This window comes from Tenrec ecaudatus, chromosome 13, assembly GCF_050624435.1.
Source record: "Tenrec ecaudatus isolate mTenEca1 chromosome 13, mTenEca1.hap1, whole genome shotgun sequence".
NCBI classification, from domain to species: Eukaryota; Metazoa; Chordata; class Mammalia; order Afrosoricida; family Tenrecidae; genus Tenrec; species Tenrec ecaudatus.
In genome coordinates this window covers 138,792,318-138,813,252 of record NC_134542.1, presented here as the reverse complement: position 1 = coordinate 138,813,252, position 20,935 = coordinate 138,792,318, and the positions used below count along the sequence as shown (strand labels likewise).

The 20,935-nt window shown below is 48.1% G+C and overlaps 1 protein-coding gene across 2 annotated transcripts in view; it reads right to left on the bottom strand.

The window, feature by feature from the left end:
- MGAT5 (alpha-1,6-mannosylglycoprotein 6-beta-N-acetylglucosaminyltransferase) overlaps positions 1-20,935 on the bottom strand; it is a 441,795-nt gene that overhangs the window by 161,939 nt on the left and 258,921 nt on the right. For both annotated transcript variants that reach the window (XM_075530286.1, XM_075530287.1), the window contains exons 5-6: positions 11,497-11,573; positions 10,300-10,389 (exon numbers count right to left, since the gene is read on the bottom strand). In XM_075530286.1, coding sequence (XP_075386401.1) covers positions 10,300-10,389; positions 11,497-11,573 — 167 coding nt within the window. The remainder of the gene's footprint in view (positions 1-10,299; positions 10,390-11,496; positions 11,574-20,935) is intronic.

Here is a 20,935-nt window from a genome sequence, read left to right as displayed (position 1 = left end):
CCTCTGATGCCGTGTCTATCACATAGGCCCTGTTTCAGCCACTGCTGGTTCTCCATTTCCAGCCTTCATGCTCTAGTAATATGCAGCTTGATTAGTTTGATTAGTATCTTGTCCACAGTGCGAGTTGGAAATGGTTCCATACGGGGGGCTGAGGTGAGCAGAGCAGGGATTAAGAGATGGCTCAAGGGCCAGGACAGGCACCTAACATAGAGTCTCTCATTTGGACTTCAGACGAACCCTTGGAGAGAGGGCCTTGAGGTAGAGAGAGCAAGAATCCCTGGACCCAGAGCACAGACACAAGGAGGGGAGCCCACGTCTGAAACAGCATCTGCTCCATGCTGGGGTAGGAGACTGTCCCCACCAAGCAATTGATTTTTTCAGTCACATTCGCATAGCCCAGTCTTCAACACAGCAGTGTAGCAGACTAAATCTTCTATGAACCCCCTGAAAAGAATGCATTAGGCTCCTGCTGTGAAGCCATCCTCTAAGATTAAGAGAGGTAAACCAGCTCTCTAATGTCCAAATCTTGCCCCCACTGTCTGTTTTGCATACAGCAGGAAGCGTGATCTTTGAAAGTCTATACTAGAAAGAAGAGTCCAAACTCGCTGCCATCCTGCCAAATCTAGCTCAGTGACCTTTCAGAGGTCTTTAAAGGAGCAGACTTGCTTCTTCGCGCTCCCTTGAGAAGCGCCTTGTGCTGCCTTGTGACTGGCAGCTCAATGCCTAAACCACAGTACTACTATGGTGGATCACCTAGGCTGCTTCCATTCTTGCTCCAAATCTGTAACTGCCTCTCATTACACTTGGAATAAAATTCAGAATGTATTCCAAGATCCTATAAAATCTGAACTCAATACTTAAATGTCTGTCTCACCCACCCTGCCCTACACACAACAGGCCTCTCTCATGCCTCAGAGTATGGCAAACTCCTCCACATCTAAGTGGGGTGTGGCGGCTGGGGTGGGAGGTAGGGAGTGGGTGGTGGGTGGGGGAAAGGTCACCCAGATAAATGTGAGTTTCAGGTACACAACAATATTTTTCAATGTAGATCTCTTGCAATTTATGGGGTTCTCATACTGAAATTATGCATGTGTATCTGAAATTCAAGACTCCCTGTGTGTTCTCTATTTTCTCTGGTAAGTCTCTAACCCAGAAACCCCAGGGCTCCTGTACTGGCTGGCCTTTCTTCCTCAGAGAGTTGCCTCCGGCGCACTCCTGACTTTCCCTCTGTGCTCAAATTTGTCCTGGGAGAGACCCTCCTGCACCTACATACGTGGTCCCTCAACACGTTTGCCCAACTCATGGCTCCTGAGCACTCACCACTTGTGAAAATTCCCGTATGCTCTGGTTTTATTAATGAGGATTTGCTGCTGGAAGGTGCCACGGAGTCACACCAGCTCACAGGGACCCACAGGGTGGACCTGCACCATCGAGTCTGCCAGGCTGCCATCTTTATGAGATGATTGCCAGGTCTTCCCCCATGCAGTCACTGGGTGGTTTCAACTGCCTCCTTTTCTGTTAGCTGTCAAGCACTAAACGTTTGCACTACCAGGTCTCCACTGGCCTATTCTTTGAGGACAGAAGCATCATCCATCCTGTTCCTTTGGGGGAGGGGGGTTCTTTCTGTGAAATCAAAATTCAAACTCACTACCATCGAGATGATGCTGGCTCATAGCAACCCTCTCGGTCAGGGTAGAACTGCCTGTGTGGATTTCTCAGACAGTTAACTCCCTGTTTTTCTCCCTCGGAGCAGCTGGTGGTTTCAAAGTGCTGGTCTTGAGGTTATCAGCCCAGTGTCTAGCCAACAAGTCCCCAGGGCTCCATATGAACTCCGGGATACGTAAAGCTAGAGACGCAGTAACTGGATTCATCGTTTCTTAGAGCCATGACAGGAAAGGTTTGGAGAAACCGGGCGCGATTAACAATGAGCACAAGAAAGAAAAAGATATTCTAAAATTGATCATGGAGATGAATGCACAATTCTTTCACCATGTTTAAGTCACTGAATTGTCTGATATGTGAATTCTACGTCAATAAAACGGTTAAAGACAAAGAAACATCATTTGTCCTGTTCACTGCTGTCTCTCCAGCGTCAGATTCGTGGCTGACACACTAATCATCCATGGCTTCAAACAGCACAGAAAAGAGAGCGATCCAGACAGTATGTGCTTCCTGACAGCAGAACAGATTATCGTTCACAAAGCAGTCTTGCAAACATACTGAGCTTGCTCTGGCCAAGTCTCAAAACCTAACCACCAGTTTACTAGAGAAACCGAGGCAGAGAAACAAATCAGATGACAACAAAGGTAGATCACCCCAAGTCTCACTGTACAGACTCTGAAACCCAGGAAACCATCTCTTCAATAAATACCTGCAAAGGGAGCATTGAGAGGAAAGGGAACCTACAGTGAAAACACTGAAAAGACACCCAATCCTATTACACCCAAGGGCACCGAGTCGACCCTGACTCAAGGTCACTGCCCAGGCAGGGCAGCACCGCTCCTTCATGTTCTTCGGCCTGGACATCCTTGCAGGAGCCCGCAGCCTCGTCTTCTTCCCACGGAGCAGCTGGGGGGCTCTGACTGCATTGATGACAGCACAATGCTTAACCCACAGTGCCACCCGGCTCCTCGAAAAACCATCAACAGCCTAATGATCCTTATTTGAAACTCAAGTCAAATTCCCAAACTTTAATTTATGAGATTATCTAGAAAATGAGATGGCTCACGTGGAATTTCTTCACACTGAGGACTCAACATTATTTTCAGGTGTGAAATGGCAATAGGGTTGCACCCTTGAAATATTTATAAGTGACAGGGTGTCCGGTGTTTGCGCCCAACTAAAGGAAGAGGCAGAGGTGAGCGTGATCAGCTCTGAGCTGACATCTGTTGGATTTGGGCAATGGGACTGGGAGTTGCCCTACGCTCTCTCATTTTTCATGTATGTATGGCATTACCTGGACTAAGAAAGTTTTAAACATGCTGTTCATTAAAAAGGTCGCAGTAATTCTATTGGTGTACAGTGGAAATTACTAGAGATAATATGTGAAGTGTGCAGAAATACAAAATAAAGACGAGTGCACGGAAAGTACCCATTGATGACAAAGCAGCTGGCTAATGGTGACTTCAGCTGTGTTAAACACTGTGCCCAGTTAGCTGGATGGCCCAAGATAAACAGGCGGCCATCCAGCCAAGAAACAACAAAGCCCACATGGAAGAAGCACAGCAGCCTGTGAGATCACAAGGCGTCGAAGGGATCAGGGACCAGGCATCAAAGACCAAAAAAAAAAAATCATAGCATTGTGAATGAGGGGTTGTGCAGAGTGGGGACCCAGGGCCCATCTGTGGGAAATTGGACATCCCCTTGCAGAAGGGCTGAGGGGTGGGAGCCAGTCAGGGTGCAGTGTAGCAACGATGAAATATACAATTTTCCTCTAGTTCTTAAATGCCTCCCTCCCCCACTATCATGATCCCAATTCTACCTTACAAATTCGGCTGGACCGGAGGATGTATACTGGTACAGATAGGAACTGCAAACACAGGGAATCCAGGATGGATGATCCCTTCAGGAGCAGTGGTGAGAGTGGCAATACTGGGAGGGTGGAAGGAAGGTGAGGGAGAAAGGGGGAACAGATTATAAGGATCTACATATAACCTCCTCCCTGGGGGATGGGCAGCGGAAAAGTGGGTGAAGGGAGACGTCAGATGGTGCAAGATATGTCAAAATAATAAAAATTTATAAATTGTCAAGGGCTCATGGGGGGGGGGGGTGAGGAGCTGATACCAAAGGCTCTAGTAGAAAGCGAATGTTTTGAAAATAATGATGGCAACATATGTATAAATGTGCTTGACACATGGATGGATGGATTGTGATAAGAGTTGTATGAGCCCCCAATAAAATGATTGCCCCAGAGGTTATCAGAGGCTGATGTGTCAGCAGTTGCGATGCCAGGCAAGACTTCAGCGGCTTCTTCTAGGTGGACATGGACCTCCACCTTTGCCGAGCAGCCAGTCCCATTAACCACTCGTAGCGCCTAGAGATGTCGCATTTACGACACAGAATCACAGGAGTGCTGCTTTGGGGCTTGGCAAGCCTGATCGTTTTCCTTCTAATTCTGCTAAGGCTGAGGGCAGCGCAAGACATCTAACTCTAATTGTTGTTGGAAATCTGAAAGTCAGCCTGGAACTTGCAGACTCTCAGGAAGCCTCGTTGAGGGGATGGAAAGGTTGGGGAGAAATGTCAGTTAGGCTGTGTGGTAAATGGAACTCCATAAACTCAGGGCCGCTGTCTTACCCAAACCTCTTGCGAAAGGTATAAAGACTAACAGATATACATTGCTCAAAACAGCTCTGTTGTTGTTAAGAGGCTAACCTCAGGCAATGAAAAGAACATGATTATAAGTTTGTGCCATGTCTTTTTTCTGCCAAGAAATATGATTTCGCAGAAAGGGAATTTCCTATTTCAAATATCCGCGCCTTTAAAAGGTGTGTTAAGGTATTCTCATCTAACTGCCTACTTTTCAAGTGCTTCCCCACCATCACACCCTGAAATGTTCGTGATATTTCTTATTCAGATTTTACTCCTGCGACCTAGCGAGTCAATTCCTTACTGCTGCCGCTGCCCACTTTGACAAATTAGCCTGTGTATCACTGTGTCCAAGTTATCCTTAGCAGCCAACACAGCCCATACATCCAAATCATTGTGCTGGTTATTAGGATTTCATTTCATGCTCACATTCACAAACATTGAAGCCTCCAACCTTTGCTTTGGGGCATTAATCTTGGTATTAATCAAGGGATTAAGTATGCTGAATTTAAACTCAAGTTTAATAGCACGCTCAGCCAATATTAGTTTTACATACTGCTGAGGGAGAATAGAAAGCAAAGACCTTCATGTCCGTTGTTCATGGGCTACCGGAGCCAGGCTGATGAGTAAGGCATGACATTGCTTCCTTCGTTTCTTTATGACAAACCAGTCAGACACACACCCACACACACACACACACACACACACACACACACACACACACACACACACACCCTGACGTGAGCACACATATGCACACAGGTACATACGCACCAACCTAGTCAGATTGGCACTTGAAGCAACGGCTTGCATGCAACCTGAGATTGAGCTATCAATCACTGGACAATTTGATTTTTTCAGAGCAGCTATATTTAAAATGGCAACAGAAGTACTTAAAAGAAAAGCCACAAAAATGTGAAGGTGCTTAGAAAGATCGGGTGTTTGCTGGCTGCTGGAACTATAGTGTGAAGAGGGAAACAAAAGTGTGGGTGTCAGCTCTGGATATAATATCAACGAGGGTGAAGCAATCCATTCGAGATTTTCTATCAGCTGGAAAAGGTTGTGTGGAGAGCGGAGTTAATCTACCTGAGACAATGACATTCAGAGTAATTACTTTATAGCTCCTGGTCTCTACAAGGGGAGTAGTTACATGGCTCACTAAAACAGATACAGAAAACGAACTGCCCGATGTTCTGGAAACGCAAGGCTATCTCGTGAGTCAATCATTCACTGACTCTGGCCACTCGGACGGGCTGGGCACCTGGTATCCGTGAGTCATGGCCGCATGAGGGCTGGTGCGGATTCTTTCTCCAGGGGTTGGGCAGGCCTTCACCAAAATGATGGCGTCTGAGAGAGCTAGCAGTGAAGAATGATCCATTGAAATGAGCTAAATTAGAGCCATTCCTCAAACGCAACGGATGTGAACAAAGAATGGATGCCCAGGGAATGGTTCCACGCTACTAAGCTGTTTGTGGTTTTCCTTCTACGTGGGTTGGTGTCACCATAGTGGAAAGGTGGGCCGTGGACATGAGTGATTTCACCCGAGGTATCTATGATCTGACATACAGGGGCGATTCTTTCGTTTTCGGGCACCCAACACCAGAGTTCCTGGGTGAGACAGAGAGTAACAAGTTCAGCTGCTAACGGGAGAGCCACCCCGAGGTGCCTGGGAAGAAAAGGCCTGGCAAGTTACTACTAAAATCCAGTCCCTGAAAACCCTATGAAGCACAATTCTATTCTGACTGCCACATAGGATTGCTAATAACAGAGGGGGGTGAAAGAATTAGCCTGCCATACGTCAAAATACCAGAAGTATAACATAATTGAAGATTTATCAGAAATCCCAAATGTAACCTGCCTCCTCTCTCCTTTACCGTAAAAATCCCTTTGAAGTTCATTTAGCAGGGCTGTTCTAACTCGGGAAGAGGGTAAGGAAGGGCATTAAGCTAAGTGGCCAGCCTTGAGGCATCTCCCAAGAGGCCTTGGGGGATGGTGGTCTGGGCAGGCCAGAGCTAGAAGCAGCACCACTCGGGTAAACAACAGCGTTTGAGGCCTCAGGAGATGGTGGTCTGCTGAGCCCTGGAGAAAGGTAGGTATAGATAATTTCATATGATCATTGCAAAATATTTCTTATATTCTCCAAGCACTGCAAAAACTGCTTTGGGTCACAGAGTTGAAAGTGCATAGCTCGCTTCACTGTCCCTGGATTTTTTTTTTAAGGTCATTTTATTGGGAGCTCTTACACGCTTATAATAAGCCATACATCTATTGTATCAAGCATATGTGTACATATGTTGCTGCCATTATTTGATATACAATTACTTTCTATTCGAGCCCCTTGGTAGCAGTTCCTCCTTTTTCCCTCCCTCCCACCCTCATGATCCCTTGATAAATTAAAAATGTTTATTATTTTCCTATCTTCCACCAACTGCTGTCTCCCTTCTCTCACGGTTTCTGTTGTTCGTTCCCCTCCCAGAGGGGTGTGATGTGGTTCTGTGTGGATCAGTTTCCCTCCCCGCCCCCACCTTCCCCCCACCTTCTCCCTACCCTCCTGGTATCGCTACTCCCATTTCTGTTCCTGAAGGGTTTATCTGACCTGGATTCTGTGTGTCCTGAGCTCTTATCTGTACCAGTGCACATGTCGTCTAGCCTGAACTGAAAGGCAGGACTGGGGTCATGATGCAGGGAGGAAGCCTCAAAGAACCAGAAGAACATGTCAATGGATTTTTGAAGCAATTTGGAGGGAGCAAATTCCACCGTTTCTTTCTGTCTCGTGCTTCCTTCTGTCTTTGGCTGAAGCAGCGTCGGGCAATCCTGGACCCTTGTTCAATGAGTTGGCGTTGACTTGCAGCCAGCTGGCTGGTTAAAGGCAAACCCCACCCTACAGGAAGGCAAGGACTCCTTTTGTTTATCCCCAAAGCCTATCTGGCCTAGTGATCTCCTTCCTATCAGTAAATACAATCTCTGTGGTTCACAGTAGAACAGGGTCCTGATCCAAATGCTCATGGGGATGGCACAGAACCAGGAGGCCTTGTGCCTGAGTGAGGCTGCCTCAAGGGCAGCTAACACCACCTGCCGGTTTCTGCTCTACACAAGCCCTCTCATAAACTCAGAAGCCCACACAGCATCTTCCCCGTAGGGCTCTTTAAAAACAAACAAAAGAAAAAGCGATTATTTTATCATTGAAGTACTAGAAGCACAAAAAGGGTAAGTAACTTTTCCAAAACCACAGCGCTTCGAGAGAAGCTGACATCACAGCTGGCCATCAGGCTCCCTTCCGACTGATGAGAGCCTCCTGGTGAAACTCTCCTCTGACTCTTCAAGCTACCCACAGGGACAGCTTGAGAAAGGAGAATTTGTTAGAAGCTCAGAGATGGAAGGTTATTTGCAGAGTAAGACTATGAAAAAGAGGTTTCTAAGGGGAACTATTTCATCATCACCTACACCCCTTCGTCTACTTCCAGTGGACTCTTCTTAGGTAATGAATGTATAGCATGGTGCCAAGAACATAAAATGTTCTCAGCGATCCATGACAACCAATTGGTACAACAGGTGCTCCGTCCATGAGGTCACTAGTAATTGCAGCCCCTTTCGTTCTGATACAAACGGTTCATATGTCTCTGCTAACCAAAAGGTTGGCAATGGAACCCATCTAAGAGAAACCTCCAAAGAAAAGACCAGCAATCCACTTATGCAAAACTCAGTGACCGAAGGCCCCGCAGGAGCGCCCCACCACTCTGACACCCAGGGGGTTGCCAGAAGTAGGAAGAGAATCACTAGCAATGGATTTGGATCTTGGACTTTTCCTTCAAGAGCCATCATTCTCTCCCACTTACTCAGCTGCAGCCTAAAAGATGGAGACAGAGCTGAAGGGAGAATCATCCACCAGCACACCAACAGGCCGAGCCAACACTCAGACTCTTCGATGTGAAATTAGCTCGCCTTGTCAATCAGGAAGCACAGTTGGATTCGGACTAAATTCTGTCAAATGGAAAGGGGAAGGCAACTTGTGTGAAACTTAAATGGAATAAGGAAACTTTCCCTGAGGTCAGGCAGGAGGGGTGCTTCTAATTGACTTCTCCCTGGAGCAAAGGTTGACCCAGGGCCTCAGGGCTGATTCTTCCAGAAACCAGGAAGAGGGGCGTGGGACTCCCAAGCCAGAAGCACACCGAATACATTTACAAAGTCAACTGGCCTGCATCCTGCTAATAAGGAAGACCACACACCCAACTCTCAATGCCTTTAATTCCCAAGAGGTATTTTAACTACCAATTGTCCTTGGTTTCTTGGGATAGCTGTGGGGAGGTGGTTAAGATGAAAGCCTGAAAAAAAACTGCAGAAGTCTGGACAATCCTATGGAAACAGAATTAGTGGTCTAGAGAAAGACAGCCCAAATCCCCAAACCAAACTCACTACCGAACTCTGAGTCATCCTCAGCCTACAGAGCAGAGCAGAACTTCCCCATTGAGTTCCCAAGGTTGTAAATCTTTACAAAAGTAGACTTGCCCCCTTTTGTGTAGCAGCCAGCTGCTCAAGAACTGTATCACCAGAGCTCCTGGAGCAGTGACCAGTGGGACTGAAACTCACAGAATCCAGGGCAGGAGCCTTTCCTAATTCTGGCTTGGCTTCCACCCCTCAAAGAAGCCCCCACATGGCCATCTTAAGCACAGAATGGAGAGAGGTACCCGAGTCCTGTGAGGAAAACCAGGCAAGAACATTTGAATTATTACCAACGGAGACACTTGCCTTCCTGCGTGGTAGCATTAGGGACCTATCCCTACAATCTGTCAAAGGGCAACAAGAGTCAAGCAAAAGAAATGGCAACCGAAAGCTTGCCCTGTGTGCACATCCTCTGGCTCAGTATGAACAGGCCTCTCAGGGGCTGTCTACTATCCAGGAGGCGAGAGGAGGCAGGCGTTGCCCTTCTGTTTGGTCCTTCCCTATATATGGGAGGTAGGCAGGTATGAGGTAGAAGGATAGAGAGACAGATAGACAGATGGAGCGTGGGTGAAGGGGAGAGATAGGGTCCTAATGTAACTCTCTTAAGGGTCAAATGCAGATTACTTAAACTCACCACAAAGTCCACTGTTTTACGGGCTGAGTCCGCATTCACCCAATTCTCTATGCATTTTACTTCCAAGAGGAATTTTAAGAAATGGAGTCTCTGGGTGTACGAATGGTCAGCCCTTAGAGCAGGGGTCCTCAAACTACAGCCCGTGGGCCACATGCGGCCCGCCAAGGACATTTATCTGGCCCGCGGGTGTTTTTGCTGTCACTGCCTGTCCTGCTTACCAGCCGACTCGTCCAGGGTACACAGGAATTTGTTCATAGTTTGTTTTTTTTTAAATTATAGTCGGGCCCTCCAACGGTCTGAGGGACAGTGAACTGGCCCCCTGTTAAAAAAGTCTGAGGACCCCGGCCTAGAGGGTTATTTCCCAGAAATGAGCCACTGATAACCCTTTGCAGAGCACACTTCTCTCGGACCCACGCAGGGTAGTCGTGAGCTGCAAACGCCTGAAAAGCAACTGCTTCTGGTTATTTTAATGACTGCCATTAACTCAGGACTTTTCAGGATAGCATGAGGTAGTCTCTTGAAAAAAAAAAAAAAGAAAGAAAGAAAAACGAAGCCTAGATACAAAGGAAAAAAGTGTAAGATAAAAGTTAAAAGTAGAGGCCAATCTGCTACCGCAATACTGAACATATAAATATATGTACAGAGATCTATTTCCCTGTCATTACATATGAATATGTGATAAGAGTTGTACGAGCCCCAGTAAAATGATTTTTTTTAAAAAAGCCAACTGGGGCTATTTTCCCTCAGGGGTGGGGTAGAGGAGTCTTCCAGTGAGCAGAGAGTAATAAAGAAGGAAAGCATATGCCCTTCCTGTGAAAGTAAACTTTAAGCCTTTCCAAATTCCACTCTGGGCTTCCAAACAGAGGACGGCACAAAACAGGCGACACACAGCGACCCCAAGCCCCTCCGAGGGGACTTACCTCACTGAGGTAAATAAAGAAGGAGCAGGTGGAGCCGTCCACTCCGTAGTCTGCGTAGCAGGGATCCGAGCGCCACATGTCCTTCATCCACTGAAACAAGAGCCAGGCAGATACCTCTCTTAGCAGTCCTGCCTCGGGGATCCTGGGCATGTGCTAACGGGCCCCAGTAGAGAGGCCCAGGGTGGCGTGAGTGGCTCGTTCTGTGGCCTAAACAAGAACTACCTGAACACTGTTCAGCTCCTTCACGGAGGCTTCACAGGGAGACACTGGCTGGAGCTGCCCCCACAGAGGTGCCTACCCTGGGGAGAGGCCCTGGGCAGTACAGGGAACGCAGTCTGGGAGACCCAGTAGCGAGGAGAGTTTTATTACTAGCAAGTGTTTAATGGGACCCTGGTATGAAATGGTTGGGCGCTGGACTATTTAAGCAAAAGGTTGGCAGTTCAAACCCACCCAGAGGTAGGCGGGAAGAAAAACCTGACATTCCGCTTGGGAAACATCAGAGTGTCACAATCTGTGTGCACTTCTAGGCAGACACGTGGGGCCCACTGAGGGGGTCTGACTCAGGACGGCTAGTTAGGGTGCTTGCTGCAGCTCCCTGACCCTTTGTACAGGGCCTGGTACAGAGCCCTGAGTGAGCGGATGGTCGTAAACTCCCAGCCTCTGTTGCAGAAGACATGGGCAATGGTCCTAGGGTTTGGAACTGCCCATCAGAGCTGAAACTTTTCTTTGAAAATCACCCAGCAGGGAGTGGACGGACCCCTGAGGTGCAGACTATGTAGTTAAATAGCATTTAAAAAAAAAAGTTTTTAAGAGAAGAATGACTGGCTGGGAGCTTCTGGGTTCTCAACCGCAAATGCAAATGTGACATTTGAGCCACAATCAGAGACCTCAGTCTGGGGAGAGGGAAGTCAGGACACTGAATAAGAGCGGTCCTTTGTCATGGCTTCTGGAAGGATCCTCGGGGTCAGAGAGCAGCGGGGGAGGTTTCTGAGACACTGCTGGGGCCTGAAAAGGCCCTGGCTCCTTCCGGCTGACCACTCAGAGCTGTTGTCTGACTGACCGCACAGGAGTGTCCTTGCCAGGGCCTTAAGCTGGTATCGCACTCATCTCACTCACCCACCTGAGCCGGGCAGGGGAGGGAAGCAGAAGGAAAGAGGGGCCGGCCGCTGGGGCAGAGCAGGCACACCTCCGCCTTACCTTAATTTTCCCCTCGCAGTGGGGGTAGCCGTCCATAGGAGGCAGTACACATGTTTCTTGAGCTCCATTAATGATATCTGTAAAAGACAGAAAATGCAGGTTGATGAGACACACCCCACCATGCGTATGAGTAGAGAAGCTGGGAGAGGAGCCAAAAGAGGCCCGTTTCCTGGTAGCCAGCTGCTGCCATCAACGAGAGGGCTGCAGTTGGCCATCTTCCCCAAGCAGAGCCAGAGGACCGTGGCACTGGTCCCTGCTCCAAATTTGCACTTGAGAAGCCAAACAAACTGGAGCAAGAGAGGACTTCTTGGTCTGGGGGGCCATTTCTGTAGGCGAGCTGAAGCTCTGGGTCAGAAACGCCGAGCTCTCTCTCCAGGCAGATCCGTTCCGACCTGAGAAATTCTCATTCTGTTTCCAAGAGGAACAGAGCTTCTCACAGACCTGGTTCTGGAAGAAGGATCTCCCGTCGGTGTGCTGGACCATTCAGTAACGACAATTGATATCACACACACATTGTATTAGGGTGGGCCATGCCTCAAATCCAGGCTCTGAGGGCCAAAGAAGCCTTCCTGGACCAGAGACATCCTCTCTATGAGCTGTGAAGACCAAGTGGGAGGGCGCCAGGTAAGGGGAGAAGGCAAAGAGGGCGTCAAAGAACTGAGGCCATTCTCCAGGCAGGAGTCCTTTGGGCTCCTAGAATGAAGACGTGGGCGGTCTGGAAGGGTCTGGGCGGAGACACAGACAGTAGGCCAACAGCACTTTGAGCTGCACGTAAGGGCAGGATGGAGCCTGAAAGGTGTTAAGAAAAGTCTTGATAGGGTCAGACCTGTTTACAAACCATCATCATAGTTAGAAATCAGGACAATCCTAAGCCTACGTCCCTCTCTTTTTGGACCTGATATAGTTTTCAGAAATCTTTGGAAACCGTCACTATTCTTTGTTTCTGCGTTTTCTCTAATCAGAAACGGCACCCCTAGACGACAAGCCCCTTGGCAGGTGTTTAAATGGCTCCAGTGGCTGGTACCAGGGAGGAGGCCTCTTGAAAATCACTTCTATTGATAAGCTGAAACTGGAAAGGCCCTGAACACGTGACCTAGTCTTGTGAAAGACAGTTATATTATAAGATCAAACTTTCGATCATGCATCCGAGGCAGAGCTGTCCAGAAATTCAAATGCATGATGTTTGAAGTTCACCCATCTTCCATGTCAGAAGCCCACACCTCTGTTCCACCCAGCTCTGAGGATGCTCTAGTGTGGCACACTGACACACTGAAACCATTGACCACAGCAAACAGAAAATAGTTCAGGCTTTGGGGGCCAGCGGTCTTTGTCCAAAGGCTCCACCTTGACACTGTTGTGCCAAATCCGCCGCAGACAGTAGATGGGCAGGGCTGTTTCCATTACAATTTTATTTATAAAATCAGGCAGAGGCCCCTGTGATTGCTGTCTTTAGAACAATCCAAAATGAGGACCTCATTGCAGTGAAGCTTGCTGGTAGGCATGGCACCGTCCCCCCTCCCAACCATGTTACAGTTTATGCTCTGTAAACCTCGCCATTACCCATTTCCTAACTTTTCCATTTCCCTTAACAAAGAGCTCAGTGTCTCCGTACTTGAGTCCCCTCTTTCCCTCCTTCCTGCTCCTGTATTGCTAAGCAGCCTTTGCTGCCATTCACCTGTCTACTCTAAATTTTTCCTGAGTGAAAACCTCTCATGGCCACCAGGTTGATTCTGGCTTGTAGCTACCTACATATGAAGGGGCTTCAGAAAGTGGGAGGAATACTGGACTAGAAGGTAATTATTTTTTAACATCATTTTATTAGGGGCTCCTACAACTCTTATCAAAATCCATATTTACATCAATTGTGTGAAGCACATTTGTACATTCGTTGCCCTCATCATTCTCAAAACATTTGCTTTCCACCTAAGCCCCTGGCATCAGTTCCTCATCCACCCCCTCCCTTGATAATTTATAAATTATTGTTTTGTCATACCTTGCACTGTCCGACATCTCCCTTCACCCACTTTTCTGTTGTCTGACCCCAGGGAAGAGGTTATATGTAGATCCTTGTAATCGGTTCACCGGATAATTAGTTCTTTCAATGAGTTTTTTGAAGTTCCCTCATAGAAGTGAGACAATACAATAGTTGTCCTCTTGTGTCTGACTCAGTGAACTCGGTGTAGCGTTTTCAAGGTGTGCCCGGGCTGTTGAACACTTCAGGACAGACTTCATTTTCCTTTATGCCCGAACAATAGTCCAGCGCAGGCCTGCAGGGCCCTGTAGTACAGTGGCATGCACTGGGTTGCTAACCGCAAGGTCATCAGTTCTACTCTCATCACCCTTTACAGTCTTGGAAACCCAAAGGGACAGTTCTACCGTGTGCTGTAGCACTGCCATGAGTTGGAATTGAGTTTGCTTGGCTTTTTGGTTCGCACTTTGCTACCCACAGCACCAGGGCTGTTTCCATCTTTTGGCTGCCATGGCGGCTAGTGTCCCAGTATAGTCTGCTTTCAACTCTTCTGGGCAGATGCTGAAGAGTGGAACTGCCCAGTCTCAAGCTAATTCTAAGCTCTAACTATCTAGCAATCTGTCTGTCTAGGAACCTCCAGGGGCTGCACCATTTCACAAGCTCACCAACAATGGACGATTTCAGTTGCTCCACATTCTCAGCCTGTTGTTTTTCTCCCCTTTAATCACTGCCACCCTCGTGCAGGTGAAGGTGAGGTGGCACCTCCAGGCTGGGATCTGCTTCGGGGAAGGTTCTATGGGGTCCCTATGACCAGGTACTTTGCGTGAGCGGTACACGTGTGTTTCCACCTGCCCTCCGAGGACCAGAGCATGTTGCTACCCCTGCTGCTCCTCACTAAGTCAGTTCTGCCTTGGTAGTGACATTTTTCATTTCAGGTTCTTATTTCTGCACCACCCTGCACATTTTCAGTGTACCTTTGGAAGATGGATCTCCTCTGCGATCTCATGATCTTATGAACCATTTTCTGTCACCTGTTAGTGACACGGTTCTGGGTCTGTACAGACAGTGAACTTTCAGAGATGCTCTGAATGGCTAGGAGCTGTGGGGCAGGAGGAGTCCACGGGTGGGCGGAAAAACAGGAAGTCTGCGCTGCTGAGCACCGTCCTGACCACAAATAACCTCAGGAGGACCTCCAGCACGTCACAGCCCGCGAGGAGTCTCAGGTCCTTCTTAGAGGATAGGGCCTCATCCTATTCCCCAAAAGAACAACACGACCCATTAAAAGCTTATCATCCCAATGAAGACAGTCTCTGATAAATAATGCTTTTATTAATTTGTATCCATGTAGAACTATCTCTGTTTGATTAGTAAATAAAAAATAACCAAGCCCAAACAGGTCAAGGTGACCACTGTTTACAGAGGCTGAGCTTAGGATGCACAGGTCTCGTCAAAAGAGGGAGAGCGGATTCTGCCAAACACATCCTAGAATGCGCTCGCCGCCTGCTCCTCAGGATGTTTACATAGGAAAGGGGCAGATAAAAACAAACACAGATTTCAATGTAAGTGCGAAACTGCTCTTAGGACGTCTTATATCGTATAGATTTTTTTCCAAAGCTACTTCTTAATGCCTCTCTTTATGCTCCCAACAGCCCAGTTACAAGTGTTTCTCACCGGGGCCTCCACTCGTGTACCAGTCTGTGGCACTGTCAGCATGTGGGAATTCTATTGTGCTGTCGCTTACCTGACTGTGCCGCATAATGCCACGCGTGCCCCATTATGACCACAAACAGTTCTACTACTTCCAGAAATGCTAAAGATTCAGGAAGGGGCCTACACGTATACCCAGGTATACCCAGGAGCAGGGACAGCAAAAGATGTAAATGCACAGAGGCCACGGGAGGCTTGTCGGGTGCAGAGGCAGATTCTCCCTGACAGGCTAAATATGCACCATGCATTAAGAGAGACATAGATGGAGAGAGCCCATGGCATTTCAAGCATGCATTGGGAGCTCCACAGACAACGAGACAAGGAAGCAGACAGACTGTTTTACTCATGCTTTCCTTCCGCTTCAGAGGAAGGAGGAAGCAAAGGGCAAGCAAGAGTGAGGGCTGAGAGGCAGAGGTCAACGGCAAAGATGGTCTCGGAGTGCCCGTGAGAAAGGAAATGAGGTGAGACAGGACAGGAAGTGGAAATGGGTGCGAATGACCTGCCTTGATGTACTACTTGCCTTTTAAAGCACTGTTATACACAGGGCCACATTTTACACTCACCGAATCCCACTGAAACAAGGAGGACCGCTACCTCCCCTGACAGCCTGGCAGGCAGACACCTTCCCTCTCATGCTGCCCAGTCACTCCAAAGCTCGACTGCGTGGTTACTGGGCATTGCTTTGGGACACGGAACTTCAGTCCATGACAGTAAAGTAACTTGGAAAAGGACAGTGATGATGGCTGTTCAGCAGGATGAGCACAATCAGTGTCACAAAGTTGTGCACATGTAAAAACTGCTGGTGGGACAAAATGCTTTGTTATAGAGAATTTTCTGGCACACACACACCACACCACACCACACCACCACCTTTGAAATACCAAAGAAGCAATCTCATAGGACAAGGTTCTTCATCTCAGGGAGCTTTACACAGCATGGGCAGGCAGCGGATGCACATCAAATAGTAAACGAGGTCACGGGTGTGAGGCCGTGTCTGGCACGCTGAGTGAGGCTCAGCCTGTATTCAGTTTTAGCAAATGAAGGAGCCACACTGTAACCATGGACTGGGGGAGAGATTCTGAGAGGTGGCAAGGGTGCACGCACAGGAGGAAGCGGGCGAGAGAGCCTCGCTGAGACTCAAGGAACCAGTGGTGACCCTGCACTGAACACCTCGGAGGGAATCTGGGTGAGACTAGGAGAAAAACAGCAGGAGGGGACACAGTAAAAGATGAGTCATTTCTGATGCTGGGGGAGGACACACAGTCTGTCTCTCTGTGTGAGCTACTGGAGTATAAAAAGAGACACATGCGTTTTATGAATCATACGTCAAATGTTCTGTGGCATTTACAAAGCCAAATATAAGGTTGTCTGGGTACCTGGGGATGCAATGGTGACGGCTCAGGTACTAACCAGAATGTCAACTGTCCAACCCCAGCAGCTGCTCTGCAGATGTGGTGATCTGCTTTTTAAAAAAATAATCTTACTGTGGCTCGTACAACTCTGATCACAATCCATTCATCTGACCTGCTTCTAAAGATCCACAGCCTTGGCCGCTCTGGGGGCAGTTCACTGTGCTTGCACTCAGAGCTGGCTCGGTGGCTATGGCCACGGGTACCGCACCAGAGCAGTTTCCTCTTAACTGCCGAATCCAAAGCCTACAGTAAAAACCAGACCAGAGCAGCTGGCGTCAAGAGAAGTTCCAGAGTAGAGAACTGCTCTGTGATGCTTTAAACTAGGGTTACACAGTCAAGGGTTTTTTGGTTTTGTTTTGTGTTTTAAAAGGAGGCAGGCTACGTTATCAGCGTCAGTCCTTATGGTCTCCAAAATACCCAAATCCTCAGGCACTGCGTTGATTTCGACTCAAAGTGCCGCTACATGAGGTTTCCGTACATCTTTACGGCAGCAGACATCCTCATCTTTTTGTTTTGTAATCATTTTATTAGGGGCTCATATAACTCTTATCACAAGCCATACATACATCAATTGTGTAAAGCACATTTGTACATTCGTTGCCCTCATCATTCTCAAAATATTTGCTCTCCACCTAAGCCCCTGGCATCAACTCCTCATTTTTCCCCTCCCTCCCCGCTCCCCCCTTCCTCATGAACTCTTGATAATTTATAAATTATTTTTTTGTCATATATTGCCCTGTCCGACGTCTTCCTTCACCCACTTTCCTGTTGTCCATCCCCCAGGGAGGAGGTCACAAGTAGATCCTTGTAATCGGTTCCATCATTCCAACCCTCCCTCTACCCTACCAGTATCGCCACTCACACCCCTGGTCCTGAAGGGATCCTCCGCCCTGGATTCCCTGTGTTTCCATTTTCCAGCCTCCTCGTGCATCCCGCCCTGAGCAGCTGATGGGTTTGCACAGGCCCAGATCCCCACGCCCTGCCATGGAGCCAAGCGCTGGGGGTCCGAGACTGTCACTGTGTACGGGAGTACAGAGCTCATCTTTCTCTCTCGGAGCCACGGGTGGTTTCAAACTGCTGACCAACCGGTGACCACCAACAGGGCTTTAATCCTCAAGGCAGCAAAGCTTAATGTACCACCACTGGTGAGAAGCTGAACGACCTGCTCCTTGGTGGTGGTGATGATGGTGATGGTGAGGATGATGATGACGATGTGAGAGGGTGACGCTGTGAGAGGGCGGGGTGAGATAGGTGGACTGAGAGCAAGAGGGGTTTTTAAACAAGCACCAAAGAAACAAGGCAGTCATTTCAAGGAGGAAGTTGACGCTACCAAGAAATGCAGCTCCTTCCTTTTCTGTACATGGATTTAAGCAAAATTGACAAGTGTCTGAAGTGGTATTTCTTTTACAAGCATGTAGAGCACAGGGCCACTGACTTTTTATCTAGAACCAGTCAGGCACCTGGGAGTTACAGGGACCTAGTTTTCTCCCCTAGTTTCCTTGTTGGGCAACAGAAAGGGTGCGTTTATAAGAACTCTGAGAAACTTTAAAAAGTACGATCATCTGTATGCCCCTCAAGCTTTCGAAAACCGAGTCTGATGTCTTCGTCCAAGTCCTTTGCCTACAGACAGGATAACCATCTTCATGAGAGAGCTTCCATTCAGTCCAAAGACACCGCACACGCAGTTCCCCTCCAAAGATAAAGGGTCTCCAATGATTTTGTTTTGTGTAGGACAAGGTTTCTTTTCTCTGCAAACACCCGATAGGAGCAGGCAGCCCGGCTTATCAGATGGCCCTCCAGAGCACACCGCGTGAGCACGCTGCTGGCCCTGTGCTGAGCTCCCAGGCAACAAGGACACCATTTCCACTCGACCTGCAGGCCCAGCACTGGCAAGAACGACAGCAGCTGGCAGTTCATAGCAAAACATTGCCAGATATGGGCCAGGGTGCAGTGTGGCCTCCCCCTGAAAATCACTCCAGTGGAGACAAGTGTAACAAAAACCCAACAGAGAGGGAATGTTGGGGGGGGGGGGGGCGGGGGCAGGGCGGGAGGATTCTTTCCTAGTAGGGAACTGAGTATTAATGGGGTAGAGTAATTTGCAAATGAAAAGGGGGAGAGTTTTACAGGATGGGGAACATAATCAGTTTTCCTGAACTGCACATGTGAAACTTGTTGCCAAATTGGCCAATGTTTTATTTGCTACCGCAATCAAAATAATTCACTGAAAACAGGGATTGTCCAAAGAAAAAGGAATCACTTCCATTATTTTCATTTTGGCAAACGGTGCTTTCAATCTGCTTTGCAGTTACACTATGAAAAAGTGGTGTAATTTCTGTAGCTGCATCCTGTGAACACATCCCCTCTTCCTGGCTGCCCCCCCTGGGAAGTGGGGGCGTGGGGATGAGCCCGGCGGATTCGGGACCTGCAGGCACCCTGAGGAGGAGCACAGCCAGACCCCTTGGCAAGGTGTTCGACTGGTGGTGGTGTCCTACCGGTTTTGTTTCATCTGAAAGGTTGAAATGAAATCATGCTTGAACCAAGGGAGTTTAGAATCACAAAGTACTTCTGTAGCCCTACCCGTTAGTTCGTACTCTTCCTGAGCTATCCAACCAAGGTGTTCCTCATTCAGTAATTACACAAAACTCCTTCAGCATTCCTGGGCAAGGCGCTCTGCTCACTCACCTCGTCTGAGCTCAGATTCTTTCCATGACACTGTTCTCTGGGACTTACCAGGCTCACCACCACCACTTCACTGCGCACCAAACTCAGGAGGAACCCAGCTAAAGTCCCACTCTTCTCTGACTGAGCTCCTCTAAAAGGCACGGGGGGCCCTGGTGGCACTGTGGGGAAGCCTGGGGCTGCCATCTCCCGGGGCAAGTCTACCCTGTCCGAGAGGGTTGTGATGGCTCAGTATTGACTCAGTGGCAGTCAGTTTGGTTTGGTTTGGAAAAGCCTTAAGGACTTGCCTAGAACTACAGTATTGCCCACAAATGCATACTATTTCGGCACAAATCTATATTATGTGCACAGTACAAGTCAATTTGAGTATCACACTCAAGGCCCATGATTTTTCCAATACTTCCACCTGTTCAGAACTGTAACTCACACATAAGAAGGATGAAGCTGAAATGACTAGAACATGACAAATAGAGTCCATTTCATACCCTTTCAAACCACAATCCAGCCAAATAACTCTCTCATTTATGTTGCTCTCTGTCACACCTTCTGCCATTTGCTTTTCTCATGGTTATCCGCCAACTTATGTCTTTACACCAGCATAAGAAGACATTTTCTGTTTTTGGTAAAATATTATGAACAACACCTAGGACACATGTTCTCAGGTTGCATTGGTACAGGTATATACACAGGCACTATGCATATCGTGCATTACGGGTAGAAAAGCACTGATTTTCCCACACAAAACATGTAGAAACATGTCTTCAATCAATGGCTGGGTGCGGCTGCCTCCTCTCCGTGTGACGCAGGTCTCCGTCTCATTACAGTGCCTTCGGGAAAGGGGCCGCTAAGACCATGGCTGCTTGGGGGGGTCTGCTGGGCCAGTTACGTTCAAGGCAGAGAGGCTGGCTTGCAAGGGTATGGTAACTGCTTCTCGGGGACACCAAATACATAAGCTTGATAGACTATCTCAAAGGACACAGCAGATCTCAAGAGCTGTTCAGGAAGAAGTTTCAAGATAACAGAAACCCCACTGGTGAAAAAAGAGAAAAGGCCAGGTACGTCTCCCCAAGGAACATTCTCGTCCGAGACAAACCAGGGACCTGCCCGTTCAAGGGCAGCAAGGGGTGTTTCTCAGACATGTCGCTGGGAAATCTTTCCCCATCCTCTTATGCCTCTGCTCTTGCCTTTGCACACTTCTTTTTGCTCCCCAAACTCAAAGAACATTGAAAAAGCACCTAATTCCAGTCCCTTACGGATGCCCAAATCGCCCTACATTTGAAAGTGCAGGATTCTTTGGGGGAGGGTTAAAGGGTGGATCCGCCCCCATCAGAACTGTCTAGACCCGGAAGTGGATACATCAGCAAACAATAGCTTCACACGGTGATGCTTTGGTTTAATTAGAAGTCGATGAATTTATAGCAATATTTTCTGGTTTACATTCACTCCCAGGGGTTGTAGTGATGACTGTTCGGCCAGAGAACAGGCTGGTAATCACAGAAACAAGAGCAAAAGCATGAAATGCACCAACCGCTGGGGTTAAACACTTGCCATTGATTCTGTTAACAAATACTGCCTCGATATGACCATCTGCAATGCTTCCAGTGCCTCCCTGAGGCGGACACTGAGGAACGGACGGAAGGACTCTCTGCCTCGAAGGAGCCTCCAATAGAGT